This window comes from Protopterus annectens, chromosome 1.part0 (genome assembly GCF_019279795.1).
Source record: "Protopterus annectens isolate FY-2018-M chromosome 1.part0, PAN1.0, whole genome shotgun sequence".
Taxonomy (NCBI): domain Eukaryota; kingdom Metazoa; phylum Chordata; order Ceratodontiformes; family Protopteridae; genus Protopterus; species Protopterus annectens.
The window spans coordinates 1,207,039,703-1,207,058,702 of record NC_056725.1 but is presented as its reverse complement, the minus strand read 5'-3'; the positions used below and the strand labels follow the sequence as shown (position 1 = coordinate 1,207,058,702).

At 40.7% G+C, this 19,000-nt stretch overlaps 1 protein-coding gene across 1 annotated transcript in view; it reads left to right on the top strand.

Moving 5' to 3' along the window:
• The window catches only part of MTFP1 (mitochondrial fission process 1), a 139,277-nt gene that overhangs the window by 58,702 nt on the left and 61,575 nt on the right, over positions 1-19,000 (top strand). The window contains exon 3 of the mRNA XM_044065649.1: positions 18,700-18,932. Within this exon, the coding sequence (XP_043921584.1) occupies positions 18,700-18,932 (233 nt within the window). The remainder of the gene's footprint in view (positions 1-18,699; positions 18,933-19,000) is intronic.

The following is a 19,000-nucleotide window of genomic DNA, read 5'->3' as shown; positions in this document are numbered from 1 at the left end:
GCTTTCTCTTGAAGAGTGTTAGCGAGGGGCTCTGCTTGATGTAATTTGGAATTTTGTTCCAAAACATGGGGAGTCTCTGTGACAAGAATCTATCCCTCCAGCATGTTCTATTTATTGTTCTGGCGAGGTTTAGCTCACTAGAGCACATGGCACGCAGTGACTTGGATTTCTTTAGGTGGAGCATGTCCATCAATTCTGAGTTGGACATGGCTTTGTAAGTCAGGCAGAGATCACCTCTGAGTAAGCGATATGCCACTGAGTACAGCCGGAGTTTTTTCAGTCGGGCTGCATAGGACATATGTTTGAGGCCAGTAATCCTCTTGGTGAGGTACTTTTGTGGTCTTTCCAGCTGTTGGAAGCGTCTTGTGAGGTACATCCCAAATGGGTCATTGTACTCTATGATGGGTCTAATGAGTGACGAGGAGAGGGGCACTAGAACCTCTTTATTTCTAGATGCGAACCCTTTAGTAATTAGATGAGCCACATAGAAGGATTTCCTAACTACTTTGGCAATATGATTGTCAAAGGAGAGATTAGTATGTACCTGGGTCCTCAGATCTCTTATTACTTCTTCTGTATTAAGGGGGCTGCCACCTATGTGGTAATTCATGGGTGTTTTGTTTTTCCCAAATGGGATGACTATGCATTTTTTGGCATTTAGCTTGAGGCCATGACTTTGACACCAGGTGTCTGTCTCAGTAAGGCCCTTTTGGAGAATATCCGTGTCAGCCGGAGAGTCAGTTATGGCTCCCAGTTTGCAGTCATCGGCGAACTTGGTTAGCCATAGTCCCCCTGTGTTTGCCTGTACTTCTGAGAAGTACATGCCAAACAGTAGGGGTCCCAGGACCGAGCCTTGTGGGACACCACTTGCGACTGGTTTAGAGTCGGACCTGGAGCCCGCTATTCTTACCGTGTGAGTTCTTTCTGTAAGCCAGTTGGCAATCCATCTCGTGATGCAGGGGTTTATGTTCAGGCTGGTGAGTTTTTCTGTAATACCCGAGTGGGGAATGGTGTCGAAAGCCTTGGCGAGGTCAAGGTAGGCTGTGTGAACCACCTTTCTTTCATCCGTGGCCTTGGTGACTGCCTCGAAGAAGTCAACCAGGTTTAGTAGGCATGATCTGCCCTTAACAAAGCTGAACTGGGTCGGGTTAAGTGTTTGGAGGTTCCCAATGTCTTTGTTAATGAGTTCCATGATGATGCGCTCCATAGCCTTGCAGACCAGGCTAGTCAGGCTTATGGGGCGATAGTTACCAGGGTCAGTTGTGGCCCCTCTTTTGTGGAGAGGAATAACCATTGCTGTGCACCATTCTATGGGCACGTAGCCTGTGGAGAGGCTGAGATTGAACAGCATGTTTAGGTGGGGGGGTTAGTTTGCTCTGTAGCTCGTGCAAGATGCAGCCAGGGACACCATCTGGTCCCATTGACGCTGTGTTTTTGGCTTTTGAAAGGGCTGTTTTCACCTGTGCGTCTGTGATTTTTGGGACACTACACTTTTCCGGTATTGTTGTGGGCCCTTTTGGAGGTGAGAGGGAGGTGAAGTTTGCACTGAATCTATCTGCCAGGATGTTGGCAAAATCAGTAGGTTCAGTATATTTTGTGCTATTTTGCACTAGTTCAGTGCATATCTGCGAGTTGCCACTTAGATTCTTAACATAGCTAAAGAAGGCTTTGTGGTTATCTTTTGAATCCTTGGCTATTTTTCTTTCGAAGTTAGCCTTGGATGATTTCATGAGGGACCTTAGTTTCTTACTGATATTGATCAGGGATGTCTTTCCTTCTTGGGATTTGCTTTTTTTCTGAACTAGTTTCCTCCTCCTTTTGTATAGCCTGTTTATTGCAGAGGTCCACCAAACTGGTTTCTTTCTCTTAGAGGCGTGAGTCTTGGTTTTGCTAGGGATGGCATGATCCATGCATCCTTGTAGGTGCTCATAGAGTGCATTTGTAAAGGTTTCTGCATCTTGGGCAGCGTTATCCTTTAGCGTGGGGGCTGTGAAACTTACCACCTCTGTCTTATGTAAGGTGAAGTTTGCTTTAGAAAAGTTTTTTTACTGTGGTTTTCTTAGTTGGGGGTGGTGGTGGGGTATGGACATCCAGAGTGATTAGTTTATGGTCTGATCTAACCAGTGACGGGTTGACCTCTGGTGTGGAACACCTGTCGCCCATGTTGGTGATGACCAGGTCCAATGTGTTTTCACCTCTGGTAGGGGAGTTTACCAGCTGATTCAGGGCGTTTGGGTTGATGAATTCCAGATAGCGTTGGGCCTGGGAATTTGTACTCTAGTAGTTTTCCCAGTGAATGGTAGGGTAATTGAAATTGCCCATTATCAGGGTGTTCAGTAGGACTTTCATGTTTTCCAGTGTCTCCAGAAAGTTGGAGTGGTGGTCCTGGGTCATGGAGGGTGATCTGTAGCAGGCCACAATTTGCATTGCAGATTTGCCCGATGTTAGTTGCACATGGATGATCTCAGAGGTATCATGCTGCGCCACTAACCTGGAGGTGTAGGTATCCTTGATGAATATGGATACACCCCCTCCTTTTGTGTTTTGGTCCATGTTCTGTGGCCGAAACGTGTGGTATGAGTTGTAGCCCGGTAGTGCTGGGATGCTCTCTGGAGCCTTGAACCAGGTTTCAGTTATTGCACAGATGTCGACGTTCTCCATACTGAGGAGTACTTCTAGCGTGTGCATTTTGAGAGTTAAACTCCTGGCATTGAGTAGCATAATCCTCAGTTTTTTGTTAATTGTGCTGTTTACAGAGGTGGGTTTGACTTTTGAGCCTTACCTAAAAAAGGCATTATGGGGGCAGCAAGAGCCTTGCCCAGTATTCGAAAGCCTAGGGGGTGACATGTGCAAGCCGTCTCTTGTGAAGCAACGCGGCTTGCCGATCATGTCATCCCAGGCTGACAGACACTGGATTCCGTTTGAATGACACCAGGAGCTTAGCCAATTGTTGAAATTGATCCTTTTTTCTTTATATTGAGGTATCATTCTTTGTGAGGGCAGGATGCTACTCAGGGTCAGGGTCATACCAGCCTGGGCTGCATGATCAGAGAGCTCTTCCATGTCTCTTTTCATGTAGTCCAGGGAGGAACGTCTCAGGGTCATTCACACCAACATGAACAATGATAGAGTCATTCTTGGTGAGAGCAGGATGCTACTCAGGGTCAGGGTCATACCAGCCTGGGCTGCATGATCAGAGAGCTCTTCCATGTCTCTTTTCATGTAGTCCAGGGAGGAACGTCTCGGGTCATTCACACCAACATGAACAATGATAGAGTCATATTTGTACTTGTTCTGGAGTGACCCGAGTGCTTGTGTTTTGTGGCGGATTCTGGCTCCCGACAGGCAGCTAACAATAACCTTCTGCTTGTCCAGCCTAATGAGTGGGACGTCAGTGTGCCTGACTATAGAGTCACCTATTACTAGTGTGTTAGGTATGTTATTTCGCCTTAAGGGCTGTGATTGTGCGGCACACTGATTTTGTGTTATATGTGTTGTCTGGTTTGTGACGGGAAGTGCAGGTTGTTTGGGTGTCTGCTTTGGAGGTCTCTGATGCTTTTGCAGGTTTTTATTTAGAGCCTCCGAGTATGATTTTGTGTATTTATGTGTATTTTTTGCCAGTGCTGTTTTAGTAGGTTTGTGTGCGGCTGGAGGTGTGGTGCAAGTGTTAACCATCTCCTCTTGACTGCCTGTTCCAGTCTTGGGTGGAGACAGCTTAGCTTCCAGTTTGGCTGTATAATTGCTTCTTTTGCATATGTTAGTGTTTTGTGATATGAGGAGAGGGTTGTCTGTGTACATGAGGCAGTTGTAACATTGCCTCAGGATACCCAGATTCACCAGCTGGACTGGAGAGTGTACCTGATGTTGCCCTTTGGTCATGCCCGAATAGTAGGGTGAGCTGCTTAGTCGCTTGGTTGGTGAGGGGTGAATAAAGAGCCTTGCCCTGCTGGGCAATCAGTGTCAGTGTATATTAGTGCTTGCGATTAGGTCTTGAGCAAGTGCTGGGCTGTAAGATGCTTTTTGAGTGCTTAGGTTGAGAGCTAGACTAGTTTCAAGGGAAAAACTGGAGACGAGACTTAGTGGAGCCGGGTATAATTTAACCGTAGCTAACTGGCACTGCCCAGTGCGCAAAACCGTGCAAACACGGTTTTTATAGTAGGGAAATTAGCCCAAAATGGCCAATAAAATACTAACTTCTGGGCTGGAACCACTCCTCCAGGGACAGATAGGTTGCTCAAAGCTCCCCTCTCTCACAGGTGAACAGAGAAACTTCCTTCTATCCAAGTAAGGTATGGGCAACTCAGAAACTAGTATCACAGCCCTGAATTCAGCACTAGCCTGAAAACTGGAATATACTAGCTTAGAAAGGAGGGAAACAAGGATTTTTTTTTTGGTTTTTTGTTTTCTTGAAAAGATAAGGCAAAAACAGAAAAAAATACACTTAAAACAGCTTTAAATGACTACAAACAATCAGAAAAGGCTATCGCACTTTAGTGTGTAGCCTACAACAGTTAAACAAATTATTTAAACAAAAAACTTTTTAAAGGTGCAGGCAGTCAAATAGGTACAATATGTGAAAAAACAAGCTTTTAAATCACAATAAACGCTGGAAAATCTGCGTTTAGGTGGAAAACAGTTAAGTACAGCAAGAAAGTACAGAAAACTGATACTTAATCACTCCAAGGTGTCTCTTCTAAGCTGGAAGGCTTGTAAGGCTTTCTAGTGTTACCCAGTAGGTTAGTTACAGGAAAGATGGGAAACAAGCGCAGATGTGGTCTTTTAAATGAGAAAGTTGAAAGAGACGGACAAACCTGTCCAAATGGTCAATAAACTACAATTTCTGGGCCAAGAACCTCTCCTGTCATGGTAGACAGGCTACCTAGTGCTTACCACTCCCACTGATAAGCTAGAAATTTCTTCCAACACAGAAAGGCTTGCAGGGCTCAGAAGCTTACCAACAGTCCTGGATACAGCAACTCTGTATCTGGAGTAGGCTAGTTACAGGAAAGGTGGGAAACAAGTGCAAGTGCGGCTTTTAAACCAGAACGTTGAAAGAGATGGAAAAAAAAGCCACCCAAACGGCCAATAGCTACAATTTCTGGGCCAGGAACCACTCCTGTTGTGGTAGATAGGCTACCTAATGCTTAACACTCCACATGGGAGGTGCAACAATAAAAGAGCATAGAAAAGATGCAAAGTGGAAGGGCAGGTATCAACAGTAGTGACAGATGTTAAAATGGAGACAAAGTTAGAAATAGCCTTACAGGAACCAACTCATTGAAGAGAGCAGGAGAGAAATGAACATAGAAGGCTGTCAGAAGGAGGGTGAAATGAGTAGGATAGTGACAGTGCTTGTAAGAAGAGTATAGGAGGGAAGCAGAGGAATCGGATGCCTTACACTAAGTGAGAGGTAGCTTGCTCAGGTAGTGAGGAGGGGGTGGGAGTGATAGGAATTTGGCACAGAAACTGAATTATATAATTATATAATTATTAAATATTAACATGGAGGCTGTAATAAAATGTGGGTTGGTGAGCGGAGATTCAGATGCCAAGGGGATAAAAAGTCATAGCATGAAGGGTAGGGGAGAACATATTTTAGTGAAATATGTTTTAGAGCCTTGACTTAGCAAGACATAAGAGCAGGTAACAAAGGTGGGGCATGAAGGAGTAGGGGGTGAATACATGTTAGCACTAGTGACCTGACAGAGTAGACAGCGGAGGTAACACAAAGAAGCGGCCAGAAATGCCAGGATTTAAGAAATGGGGGTAGGTTTTCATGAAGTGTTACCAGTGCCACCAGACAGAACACTGATGAAGGAGAGGATTAGGGAATGTGATGTAGCAAAGGACAAAGGAAAAAAGCTTGAATCTGGTAGGAAGATGGGGAGTAACCTGGTTGTGGTACCAGTTCTATGGTATTGACAAGCACCATCATAGTCCAGCAAAATCAGTGATGTCAAGTGAGTTGGAAGGACACATTTTAATGACGTAATGCATATCACTGATGCTGAAGAGAGGGATAGGTGCATAAGCAATTGTAGGAACTAAAAAAAGGGGCGTGGAGTGTAACAGAGTAATATACATGATTAACTGTGGATGGCTGGGAGGTATTACCATGGAATGCAAGGAGTCTAGATAAAATGATTGATGAGCTGCAGGCAGTAATGCAGGAGGGGAGAGAGGGCATGCTAGTTTTGCGGAAACTTGGGACACTGATAACAGAGGTGGGACATGGAGGTGACAAGAGTGTAGCTTGTTCTGGAATGTAATGGTGATCTACATAAAGGGTGAAATCTGAAGATCAGGTTAGAGAAAAGGGGTAGGGTGAGAACATTGGGTAAGTGGTCTGGCGGCTGAGGTGGTGAAGTAGGGGAATGTTGGTGTATTGATTATGTGCATCAGCCCAGATACATCAAAAGAGGAAAATGCAAAACTGGTGGAGAGAATAAAGGAAGGAAGGAGAAAGAAAGTGTGTAATAAAGAGCTATCTTAATCTTCCAGGAGCAGAAAGGGTAGATTTTTAGATTTGGTTCTAATTGTCTGATAGTGGTCAGACATGTCCAAGTGAAGGCACTAATAGGCATTACTGGTCATGTCGCTATAATGTTGAAAGTAAGACAAAAACAATGATTTGGGATTTAGTGGATTATAACAGCTGGGGAGACTATCAAAGTTACCACAAGAGACAAGGAAAAACTGCAGTAAGCTGACTTTAACAATGAGGCAGGAATGTGAGATTCAAGGCTGTGGATAAGTGTTTGAAGAAGAGGCAAAAAGAGGTTACATCCAGGAAGCTGAGGCTAATAATGAGGGCAAAGGAGAGGGCACACAAGAGGTTTGATGGAGGGAATGGGGAAATGGAGGAGGCAGTAGTATAAAGCTACCAAACCACTAGTTAAAAGAGAATTGACTGAAGGGGTCAAGATGGGGAAAAGGTGTCTTTAGGCATATATTTGAAAGAAGGAAGTGGGGACAAACATTGATAGACTGAGCAAAAATTAGAAAATTATCAGAGAAGATGAAAAAAAAGCACTAGTGAATAGGAAAGCGGGGGGGGGGGTGCCATGCTGAACAGGAGTTAAAGTAGTGGGACTGAACTGGAAAGTAAAGGGAGGAGATTTAGAGGAAATTAGCTTTCCTATGGGATGATAAAGCACAGGGATGAGACAGATTACCCTCAGTGTACCTTAGGAATCTGGCTTCACTTGCCAGAGCAAAAGTACCTGAGAAGCAGAAAACTGGGCAGGTAAAAAAGAATCTAGGTAGCTACAAGCCTGCTAGCCTGACTGCAGTGGCAAAGACATTGAGAGAATTCTGAAGGGAAAATGTGGTCGCTTTTCTAGCAGACATTGTTCCCATCATAATAGCCAGTATGGGCTAGAAGAAGAAGCTGTCAAACAAACCCAATCAGTTTTATGACTGGGCTGTAGGAGACCTTGGCAAGGGAGGACTAGCAGATGTAGTCTTTGTGGACATTCACAAAGCCACTGATTCCGCTTCTGAGAGCGGGTTGATAGGAAAACTACAGAGATTATGGGAGGAAATGGAAAACTGAATTAAGTGGGAGGATGCAGAGGGTTCTGCTGAAAAACAGTGTCAGGAGCATGAAAGGTGACTAGAAGAGTACTGCAGGGGTTAGTCCTGGGTGTAGTCCTCTTCCCTGTGTTTGTTTCAAGTAAATCTGGGAGACAAAAGAACAGGGTCAGCCTTTTTTCTGACAACTCAAAATTAGAGACAGCTGTGGAGGATGATAGGGAAGAGCATGTGGAAAGATATTTGGAAATACTAACCATGTTGGTGGAAAAGTGGCAGTTGAAGTCTACTTCAGATAGATTCAGAGTTCTGCCTCTGAGCCACTGCAACCCTGTTGTGATGCATCAGCTGAGGGAAGTTGAACTGATTACAACATAACCAGAAAAAGGTCTGAGGACTGGTAATCACAAATGGACTGGTCAATCAGGAGCAGATACAAGGGGAAACTGCCAATAGTTATTACAGTGCTGTGATATTTTGTCAGGAGCAGTACACACCAGAATCAAAGTGGTAGTGCTTCCTCACTGCAGGGACTTGGTCATGCCGCACTTTGAGTATTGTGTGCAGTTCTAGAATTATGCAAGGAGAGGGACATTGGGTTGCTATAACGAGTCTGGAGGGAAGTCACTAGTAGACTCAGTGGTGTGGAGAGCAAAACCAAAGACTAGAGGAAGTAAAGCTTTTCTTACTTGGGACTTAAAGGGAGAGGAGGATGTGATATGGGTGCCATATGGGTGCACAAGACCATTTCATGGAGGTGTGAAGACGTTATCGGTTACTTTGAACAGGAGGAATTGGGGAGAAGGTGACACGGACAGTACATCATAAGAATCAGCTACTCCTTGGATCTGTAAAAGTATTTCTTCATACAAAGAGCTGTGGAACTTTGGAATGGACTGCCTGAGTGAATGCTGGAGAGGGAATCTATTGAGATTTTCAAAATGGTGCGAAAGAGATGGAGAAGAGATGAAAGTGGAATGATAGAAAAAGATGGGAGGTAGAATGCTGAACGCACTTAAAGGGCTGACTGGATGTACTTTTCCTCCTCCTGCTATCAAGCAAATGTAATTAAAATAGTATTTCTGAGTACATAAACATTTTGTGTTCTGTTAGCAGCATCATACCCTGGTGCTGAGGTGAGTTGTAGAAAGAATAAGTTGGGTACTCACTGAAGCATAGAAACTATGATTGATACTTGAATCTTGTGATTTCTGTACAAGGATATTCTAAAATTTAATGTTGATCCACACTTCTTACTTTTAATCTATACCCCCCTTTCAAAACATATCTACAAAAAGACACATTTGCAGTAACTGCAAATCTGAAAGGTTTTGGTCTTTTTGGAACATTTTCTGTCTTATTGCAGCATTTAAAGAGACAGGAGGGGAACAAGACCCTCCAGGTCCACCTAGCTTTATACAGTGGGTCTCATGTTACAGTTTTTGTACTTCAAATTCCCTTCATTTATTTTCTAGTTAAACAGTATATTTTATGCTTGGATCAGTTGTATATATGCCTCTGGGGTTGTCTGTCTGAAAACAAATTGTGATAAAGAGTCTATTTTTTGTTTATATATCTTTGCATAATTTTCTTCTTCTTCTTTCGGCTTTTCCTGGTTAGAGGTCGTCACAGCATATCACCTGTCCGGTCATGATTGGCAGTGGAGTTTTACAGTGTCGAGTTGCCAGCCCTGCACCCAACCTTCCACAGAAGGCACGCACATGCACACACTCACACCTAGGGCCAATTTAGAGTGTCCAATCCACCTACTTTCCATTTTTTGGGATGTGGGAGGAAACCAGAGCACCCGGAGGAAACCCATACGACCACAGGGAGGACATGCAGACTCCACACAGAAGGCACCCCAGCCGAGGATCGAACCGGAGAACCTCTTGCTGTGAGGCAACAATGCTAACCACTGCACCATCGTGGTCGGCCATATCTTTGCATAATAGAAATAGTAAAAAAAAAAAAAAGGTGGAAGTGTATCTTTCTTTAATTTAAAAATGCAGATATTTACTCTAAGCACTGCCCACCAGTTTTTAACATGAAAAAAAGAGAGAGATGTGTTCAGCGACATATTTTGTGTTAGTTTTACGAATCTGTGCATTTACACTTTAGTTGTTCTTTTCAGTGCTTTTTTTTTTTGCATTAACTTGCTTGAGCATATTTCATGAATATGAACCCCAAGACCAGTACTGTCAGTTGGTATGGAATTGAAAGTTAGCCTGACCACTTTAACTCATATCCATTAAGCTGTGTTCTTCGTTAGATTGAACTTATGCCTGTTAGTCAGTGACAAAGTTTTAGAACAGGCTCCTTATAGAAACGTCGGCACTGAAAATGCAAAGTGCCGAAAAGTAAAAAAAAAAAAAAAAGGGGGGACCGAAAGAGCGAATCTCAACTCACTCTTCTGTGTAAAATTTCTTTTTACAAAAGGGCAAGCCCACCCTGCACTCCCTCCCCGAACTTTTACCAACTCGGAGATTGCTATACCTCAGAAGAAAGGAAATTTTCCGAGAAGTGGCATCTTGGACTTGTATATAAGTAAATTCTTTCCGACATTTAGTCTCTGCATTTTGGGACTCACTGTTGCTGGTCCTGATATTTCAAATGGTTACTGTAAGGGGATACATTTCTGCAGTTTTTAATGTATCTGTCAAATCCACAAGACTGGAAGACACACTAATTTTCCTAAAGCTTACTGGAAACTTGTACATTTTCAAAACATTCCAGCAGCATATCCTTGTCAGTCTGGCTGCATTATGTTTTCAAACTAGCAGTGCATTTTAACCATAGCAGCATGCCCCTTTATATCCTCAAAATTCTTTAAAAATATAATTTTATGTATGCTGACACACTGTAAAGATTGATTTGGAGGAATCACATTGTTATTTTCACCAGATTTTATTTCAGAATTTAATTTTCCATATGCAGTCTTATCTATTTTCATGTAATGAATGCTGTAATATCTTCAAGAGCCACCATTGTTTGCCTTTTTTGTCATCATCACTGATGTCCATTTCTTAAGTAATATAGTTTTAGTGAACTACTGCAGAAATTCCTACTGATACTTAGACCTCTTGCATAAAGTATGCAGGACATCAAAACAGGATTTCTTAGTTGTTTCTTTGCAAGAGCAAGAAACCACTAAAAACAGATTATTTTGACATACAAGAGTGCCAGTTGCTTCAGTTCATAATCTTGATAAATGCTAGAACAAGTTTGCACATGTGTTTGAGTGCATGCTTGCAGGCCTCTGTACTCTTGCAGGTATCACATTACATAAAATATATAGAAATGGCACATTTGTATTTTTTATTAAAAAGAAAATCATTTCAGATATATGGTGGAGGGATAGAGGTTGGTCCTTTCAAATATTGGTATTAGAGAATATTAAAAAAATCCATTATTGAATCCTTTGGGAAGTGATCTACCCCAGGGAACTACCACACTGACATTATGCAACTAAGAGTTGACCCAGTTCTTCGGGATTTGGGAACTTAAGTGGACAGTGACCTAACTTTTGACAAATGTGTCTGTTATTGTAATAAACTCCTATATTGCATAGTTTATAAACATAGGGATTATGTCTAGATCTAAGGATGTCATTGTCTCATTTTACTCAGCCCTCATTAGGCCAGTCATTGAATATAATGCCCCTTTTGTGTGTATCTGTCCATACACATGAACACCCACAGAGATACTTTACTAAAAGGATACAAGGCCTAAGTAACATGTCCTACATGGAAAGACTCAAAGCCCTGTCTTTCTGTATGATTTTGTGTGTAGTCATATAGACTGCTACCTTATGTCTGGCATACAAGGCATTCCTGAGGGATTTACTGCACATCAGCAAGATGAATGGCATCAGAAATACTTGGTCTAGGGATCTAAACCTCTTCTGCAACATCAGTAGAATGGTGTGGGGGTGGCAGGTATATTTTGCAGACTCCCCATCCAAATAAACTTCATTCCTGTCTATTTTCCAGTGCAACTTAGACTTATGGATGGGAAACAGAAAATTTACCTCAGGAGTACCCCTGTACTGATGAACAGTGGCAGCTCCTAAATTCTTTATCCCAAACATGGGTCTCTTCAGATTATCTGTAATGCAATTCCAGTTACTCTTATTAGGGGTAATATATAATTATCGACCATGGGACGGGTAAAGCCTATCTGTAACCAAATTGGATCGGTTATTTTGAGCACAAAAACGGAAGTTGACTGGGCTTAAAATGGCCAGCAAGGGCAGCTAGCATAGTACTTGCCTATGGAACCTATAAAACTCCAAAAAATATATGTCCTATTACAATGAGGAAACAAAAACCTCTCAATTGAACTTCATTTTTGATTCCTTTCCACTGTCCGAATTTAGAACCTTTGAGAAATTTTGTACAACGGTTATCATGGATAGGTCTTTTGCAGAAGTAATCTGGTTCTCATGCTTAAGAACTACTTTCAAAGTAAGTTTGTAATGAGCCGAGTATGTTTTTCACATTCCCCATCCCCAGTGGTATTTCACATTGGATTTGATAAACTGTTATTTATGATCTGTAGTGTATCTGCATGCAAGAATTTGCATTTGAACTAATGGACTTTGGTGATTTTGGTTCTGGTTAACGAGAGTTCAGACAAAGCATAAGTAAGAAGAAGACCTCTTTGTTTCAAGTAACTTTTCAAGTACTGGCAGTGCGGAACAAGCTTTGCATGGCACTTGAATGATTTTAGCATAGCAGTTTTTTTTTGGTGGGGAGGGATGAAAAATATAGGATGAATAGTGGGTCAAGATAGAGTGACTGCCTGAAGTTTGCATCAACACTGAAGAACACATTTCAAGTGTATTTCAATCTAGCTGGAAGTATTCTCAGTTTCAAGCTACTGGATAATTAATCTGTTGATTTACAGCTAAAATGGTGACAGCCTGCAAGAATGCATTCTGTGTTTCCAGAAATATATGTGTGTAAAAGTAACATTTTTTTGTTTTATTCTCTTTTGGTAACAAACAATATCATCAGTATCTAAAGTGTTATGATCTAGGAATTTATCCATACTCCACATGTGATTTGTTTAAGATTATGTGTGTTTATTAAACAAATGAAGTAAATGTACTCAAAGATTTTGTCCCAACCGAAGAACCATTGATCATCTTTATTTATATAGTCCACAATGGTCTCTGTTTACAGACTGGCTAGGCATCTTATAGTCCTTGTGATTGCTTGCCTAATATTGTTCATATGTTCCTAACCAGAAATGACAGCTGACAGGTAGCAGTAAACCTCCCATGCTGACTGATGTGGCAGCCAGCAACTTCTGAGTTTTTACTACACTCCTTATCTAATCAGCACATCATTTAGATCTTTGGCAAGTTTGCATAAAACCTTGTCCTGCTGCTGAGTCAGTGTTCGGCTTCCACAAACATTTGAATAACACAAAAATAAAGCAACTGTACCATAATGACACATAATAGATGAGAAAACTTAACCACTATTTTAGAAAAAATCATTCCTTGGTTACCATTGTTCATTGAATGGATCTGTATTACTTGATTGACATATGCATTACTTAATGTGAATGGTACCGGTCCTGCTTGTGTTATCATACCTTAACATAACAAACTTCTGAAATGATTTGGCTCATTAGTTTTCTGGTTTATTCACATCTGAACCATCAGTTGACTAGTTAAGGTGACTTGTAGTGTTTTGTGTATTTGTGGCCCAGCAGTCAACTAACCTATGTCTAAAGTTAGGGGAACAAACCAGCAATTCATACCAACACGAGTTTAGGAGATCTCTTGTGTCTGTGTGTGGGAATGTGCAACCTGTTACCTGCTACCGTGGATCCAAGTCCAGGAAGGCTACTTTATAGACCAACGTAATTATAACTATTCATTGTACCAACATAACCATTAAATGACGCTGCTTCACTAGACACCAATTTATGTTAGCAGTCATGCTGAACTTCAGAACAATATTGCCAGAAAGAAATTACCTGTCTATCTTTTTTAATGTTGCCATTGTCCTCCTCTGACCATCAAACCTACCCTCCTGACTGCTCTGCTGATTAATTTTCATTCCCTCTGGATGATTACATTATGGCTCATTTTTCCTTGGGTGCAAAGGGTGAGTATATCAGGCATAAAGCCATTTTCCTGAGGGGGATCATTTTTTTTCTTTGCAGCCCTGACTCCCTGTAACATTTGTTAGCAGCCAGGGGGTTTGCTTACAGTGGGCCTTTCTGATGCATGCCATGTCTCCACATGATGAGATCAGTTGGCCCTACCTTTCCCTTGTAGAAGAACACCTCCACGTGATCCTCTGTCTCCACCAGGATTCTACTACAAAAAGTGTGCCCATGAGCACACACCATTCCTCTCCCTGAAAGAGAGACAAATAAGCTTAAGCCTCATTGTTCTCGATCTCCCTTTGCCATCTGCAGAAGGTGACTGAGCCATTCATTGAACTCAAGTTGCATGGGTTATAGTCATGACGTTTTCTCTGTATGCCAACAGAGCTGGCTTCCTATCTCATTGTTTTGGAGGAAGAGCTGTCTACTTACAGTTTACATCAGGCTTACCAGATGAGGCTGTTTACAGGTAGGGTAGGCTACAGGGGGAGAGAATGTTTATCAGGTCATCTGGACCCATCATTGTCAAAGTAGATTGTGATAAAATAGAAAAATCGCTAGGGAGTTAACAGTTGCTAAAAGTAAGGTGCCTTTTGAAGAAATATTTTCTGTGAATTCAAAATCATGATGACTCATACGAATATCTAAATACGGAGGTGTCATTGACTTCAGGAAAAAACATTTCTGTATACAGCATACAGATACAAATACGTCCATAAGGAAGCTCTGTTTTGTGGTCCTTGTGCAAGAACTTAACACAAGTTAGTGGACAGAGTTTTAAAAGTGCCTAGTTCAAACAGACATGCATGTAACTGCACTGTTTCTGTTTAAGTTTCCATCAAATTTTAGCAACACAAACTTGATCTTATGCTATGTATTGCTTCTCTGTTAGGATATCTCTTTTCATACATTTTCTGAGGATGGCTCTGCTCATAGTTTGCATTGCTTCATACATAAAAATGTTATCATTTTACACAGTGAGCCTACTTCTACTATAATTCTCTTACCCTGATTATTTTGCAGAGGCTAGCTAACCTCGTTTAGGATGGTTTTCAAAATGAAAGGTAATAGAAGTGGAAGACATCTTTAGGCCTACACATAAGATGTTAAGTTGCAGTTTTCTTGTAATAACTTTAGGTTAATCTAATATCGGTTTGTTGCAAATTCTGGTGTTAGCAAGGCAGAACAAGTATTTTTTTGTAAGAGCTGGTTATTTTAGAGTAAAAAGACTTCTCTGGCACAGTGTAATATATATGTGTACAGTAAGAGGCAGGCTTCACAGCTGTGTGTTTTACTTGAGTACAGCAGCGCATGTGGTAACAGAGGTGTGTATAAAAGGAAGTAGGACTCAGCCCTGCACTTCCATGCATTATAATTACTTTTGTAGTAGACTTTAGCACATAATTTCCTATTCTTATGACTATATGCATTGCCAGTTAAAAAGTAAGTAAGTAATTGAGGTGTGATCTCTTAAAAAGTTCTTGCCTAGAAAGTAGTTCTTTAAGCATGAGTCACACTATCAGGTTGTTCTGCTCTTAAAGATTTATTTTCTGGACTACTAATATCTTCATTTTAGTAACATAAAGTGACTTGAGTAGTGGCACTAGGATTAGCTGATGCATTGCTTGTAGCTTGAGAAACAAGTGTGCAGTTCTGGAACTCAGTCTCAGTAACCATTTTACCTGGGATTGTTGAGTTGTATCCTAGCTTAAATCCAAGGAAAGCTTATCCTGCCATATCCTTAAGTCTTGCAAAGCTTTTAAGGATCAGAACTGAAAAGAGAATTAGATGGAGAAGTAATATTTCTGGTTAGATTCACAGCTGTCTTACAACCGCTGGTTTATAAATGCATTATTTTTAACTCACTAAAAATCATAGTTGCCTTGGTATACATAATACTTCTGGCTAATCCAGTTACTGTTAACAGTATAATTGTAAATGTACTTTCATACGTTTATTCTGCACTTTCCTGATGGGTGGTTTCAATATGCATTTGTGTTCTCCATACTTTTTAAACTATTTTGAACTTTGCTTAACTCTTTATACACAACACAGCTGGTCATTGCTATCGCACTTGGCCAGACATGTTGAGCATCACCCAATCCATATTAGATTGGGTCTGAACTTATTGCCTGGATCAGCACACAACTATGTCTGTCATGCCTCCTTTATTCAGTGGTCACTAATGTGCTGCTAGTATTTTTTTTTTTTTTGCCTAAAGTACAGTATTTGGCACCATAATAAATTGTAGTGCTTTAAGAAGCTGTGTCTTGTGATTGTGTTGAGATATGAAGCTGCTGCTTCTTAGATGAGCTGTAGCTTTGTGATATTTTCTTAATATTGTGCTCCCACTGCTAGAAAAGTACCATCCATTTAAGACTAAAAGGATTAGGGGAAGCTGGCCTGGATAACTTCTGACATTAGATAACTGACGAGTGAAAAGGAATGCTTATTGGTGTGTGTTAAAAAGCCATTAACAATAAGGAGGCTTTCAGAATTACTCCATGTTCAGAAACTACTCTAAAAATTTGACATAGCTAAAGTACATTATCTTAAACATTGACCCGAATTCTTACAGTCAATGTTGGATCATCTTGAAGACTATAATGGTCTGACTAGGAGGTCTAAAAGGCATCGGCTGGCCTTTGTTCATATCATGACTTGTATGTTTGTTGATTTCTTTCCACACATGCTTAGCTTGATAACCAAGTCCCCTTCACTTAAAAGGACTAAAACATTGTTGGCTTTTCATTTGAACTCTGTTTTTCAGATATTCCAGTGGCTAGCATCGACAGATTTGCTGAGGAGGTTTAAATTATGGCCAGGATCTTTCCAAAATTCTTGTATGCCTTTAATTGTATAAGCAGTAAGACACTTCTTGATCTGGAAAGTTGCTTATGTGTGAAGTGTGAATAATGAAGGCCAGTGTTTTTGGTATCCACACTCACCAAAGTTTTGGAAAAATGTAGGGAAATAATGTAAAACTCACCTAGACATGTACAGACTGCAGGATGACCATGGCATGGCTTTGGAAAAGGATATAACGGCTGTTATTTAAAAACTTTAATCTGTAAGGCTGCGGATGCATGCAGACTCGGATGTGGTTTTTATTTTGATCTCGCCAAGGTATTGGACTTGGTGATTATCCAGGCCTGATTTCTTAGACATTTTGTGTATGGCTAAAGTAAATTAGCATTATGTTGGATCAAAAACAATAAGAATGACAGATCTTTCAGAGTTTGTCATGGAAAACAATGCTATAATAATAGTGGGATTATATAGGGCTCAATTCTTTCTTCCTCTTTTTTATATTTTATTTATCTGTTGACTGGGTAAGTCCACAGGACATGAGTCCCTTTCTTAGGTGGGCAAGGAGCACTAGCTAGTTAAGTGACCTGCTCAGAGTCACACAGTAGGCAAATGGAGGTGAAATAATCGAACCCTGTAACCAGTTATGTTATTGCCTTTGGTTTCTACTTCCAGATATAAATAAATTATTATATACAGATAAGTCATATTCTTCTACATTCAAGATTAACATATGCCAGCTATATCAAGGCCTAACTAACACAGTCCTCCAGTTTAATATGGGCAAGACCAAGGCTATGTTTTTGAACAAACCCACTAATTGCAATGGAGGGATTCTTGAAGCAGTCCTACTTTTAAATATCTAGGAGCTTGCTTAGATTATTTACTAAACTTAGCTGATGTCATCTTATTGTACTTTATTTGTATTTATTTTCCTGGATAGAATATTGATCTACGCAAACCTTTTTCAGACTCAGCCTGAGAGCAGTGTCTAGCTAAGTGACTTGCTCAGAATCACACAGTTAGGCGATGGAAGCTGAAGGAATCAAACTCTGAACCTCTGGATGGCAGAGACAGCTCATTAACAACTCCTTAATTCTCTAAGCCAACTGCCAGATAGCTAATGCAAGATAGTAATCAACCATGCAGACCATCTGCAAGACAGCAATCAAAAATTTGTCACTCTTTGTCACTTAATACCTTGTTAAATATTTCTGACGAGGCTGAGAATGCATTATGGAAAGGGTTTTAATTCCAAGTTTGGAATATGGTATTTCAGCTACCTCATGGGCACATTTGTATGAACTGCAAATATCTCAAAATAAAGGCTGCCATTTCATGATTAGAGCCCCCAAAACCAAATGCCACTGTACTGGTCAGTGTTAGATGGCTTCCCTTACATATGCAGGACCGATTCATGCAGGACTGATTTTTTGATTGCAGTCCTGAATTATAAGTTGCTCAGTACGGACAGCTTTAGTCTTCATACAGGGCACTCAAAACCAAGCAAGTTGCAAGGACCTTCAGCTCAAGTTAAACTGCTGCTTCTACACCTGACGTAGCTTTGCACAAATTCTTATAGATTATTTTCTGTTGTTGTGCCTTAACGTTTGGAAATCTCCCCTTTTAGGGAGTTGCCTGCTTTAAAATAGCATTATATTAAAGTCAGTAACGCTAGTTTTAAAAACTGAGTTATGTAACCACATCATACTCAATCCTTTTTGTGTTGGTTGTCAGGCTAGAAAGGGTCTACTTTATAAAAATATTTCTTTTATTTACGTTCATGTCTTTTCTAAAAAAATTAGCTAATGTTGTTATGCCATTTGTTGCATATATTTCTAATATATTGTAATTCTGGCGTGTTACTGTAACTAAGTCTTGACTGAAAATGACCCTAGTGGTCACTTTTGCCTACTTGTAAAAAATAAGTAAATATAGAAAAACAAAAACATGTTACATTTATTAGACGCAAACAACTTTAAAGCAGTGATCGTCGTAGGTGTTTTTGATCTGTTGACTTGGGAATGCTGGTTGCCTGACCTGCTGTTAAAGACTGATCCACAGTTTGACTTAGTAATTAAAAGATGCTTTAGGACTCTAAATGCAGAATGCCACTTCAGAGTAGAGCTGGACTGTATTAGATTATATGCATAAAATGTTGCAATTTGTGAAAAAAATATATCGCTAACATCTAAAACATTTGTATCCTTTTCATTTATTTTAATTTTTCAGAGTCATGGAGATGAGCCAGGGAAGACGGGAAGAGTTACTGTAGCCGTGGTAGACACATTTATCTGGCAGTCTTTAGCATCAGTAGCTATTCCTGGCTTTACCATCAACCGAATCTGTGCTGCATCGCTGTATCTGCTGGCCAGAATGACTCGGTGGCCTGTCCCAGTTAGAAAGTGGACTACCACAGCTGTAGGACTGTCAGCTATCCCAGTAATCATCAAACCAATAGACAGGTATGTAACTGTTAAGGCTGATGAGTATTTTAGTAATAATTTTCAGAAAAAAATAGTTGCTTCTTCAT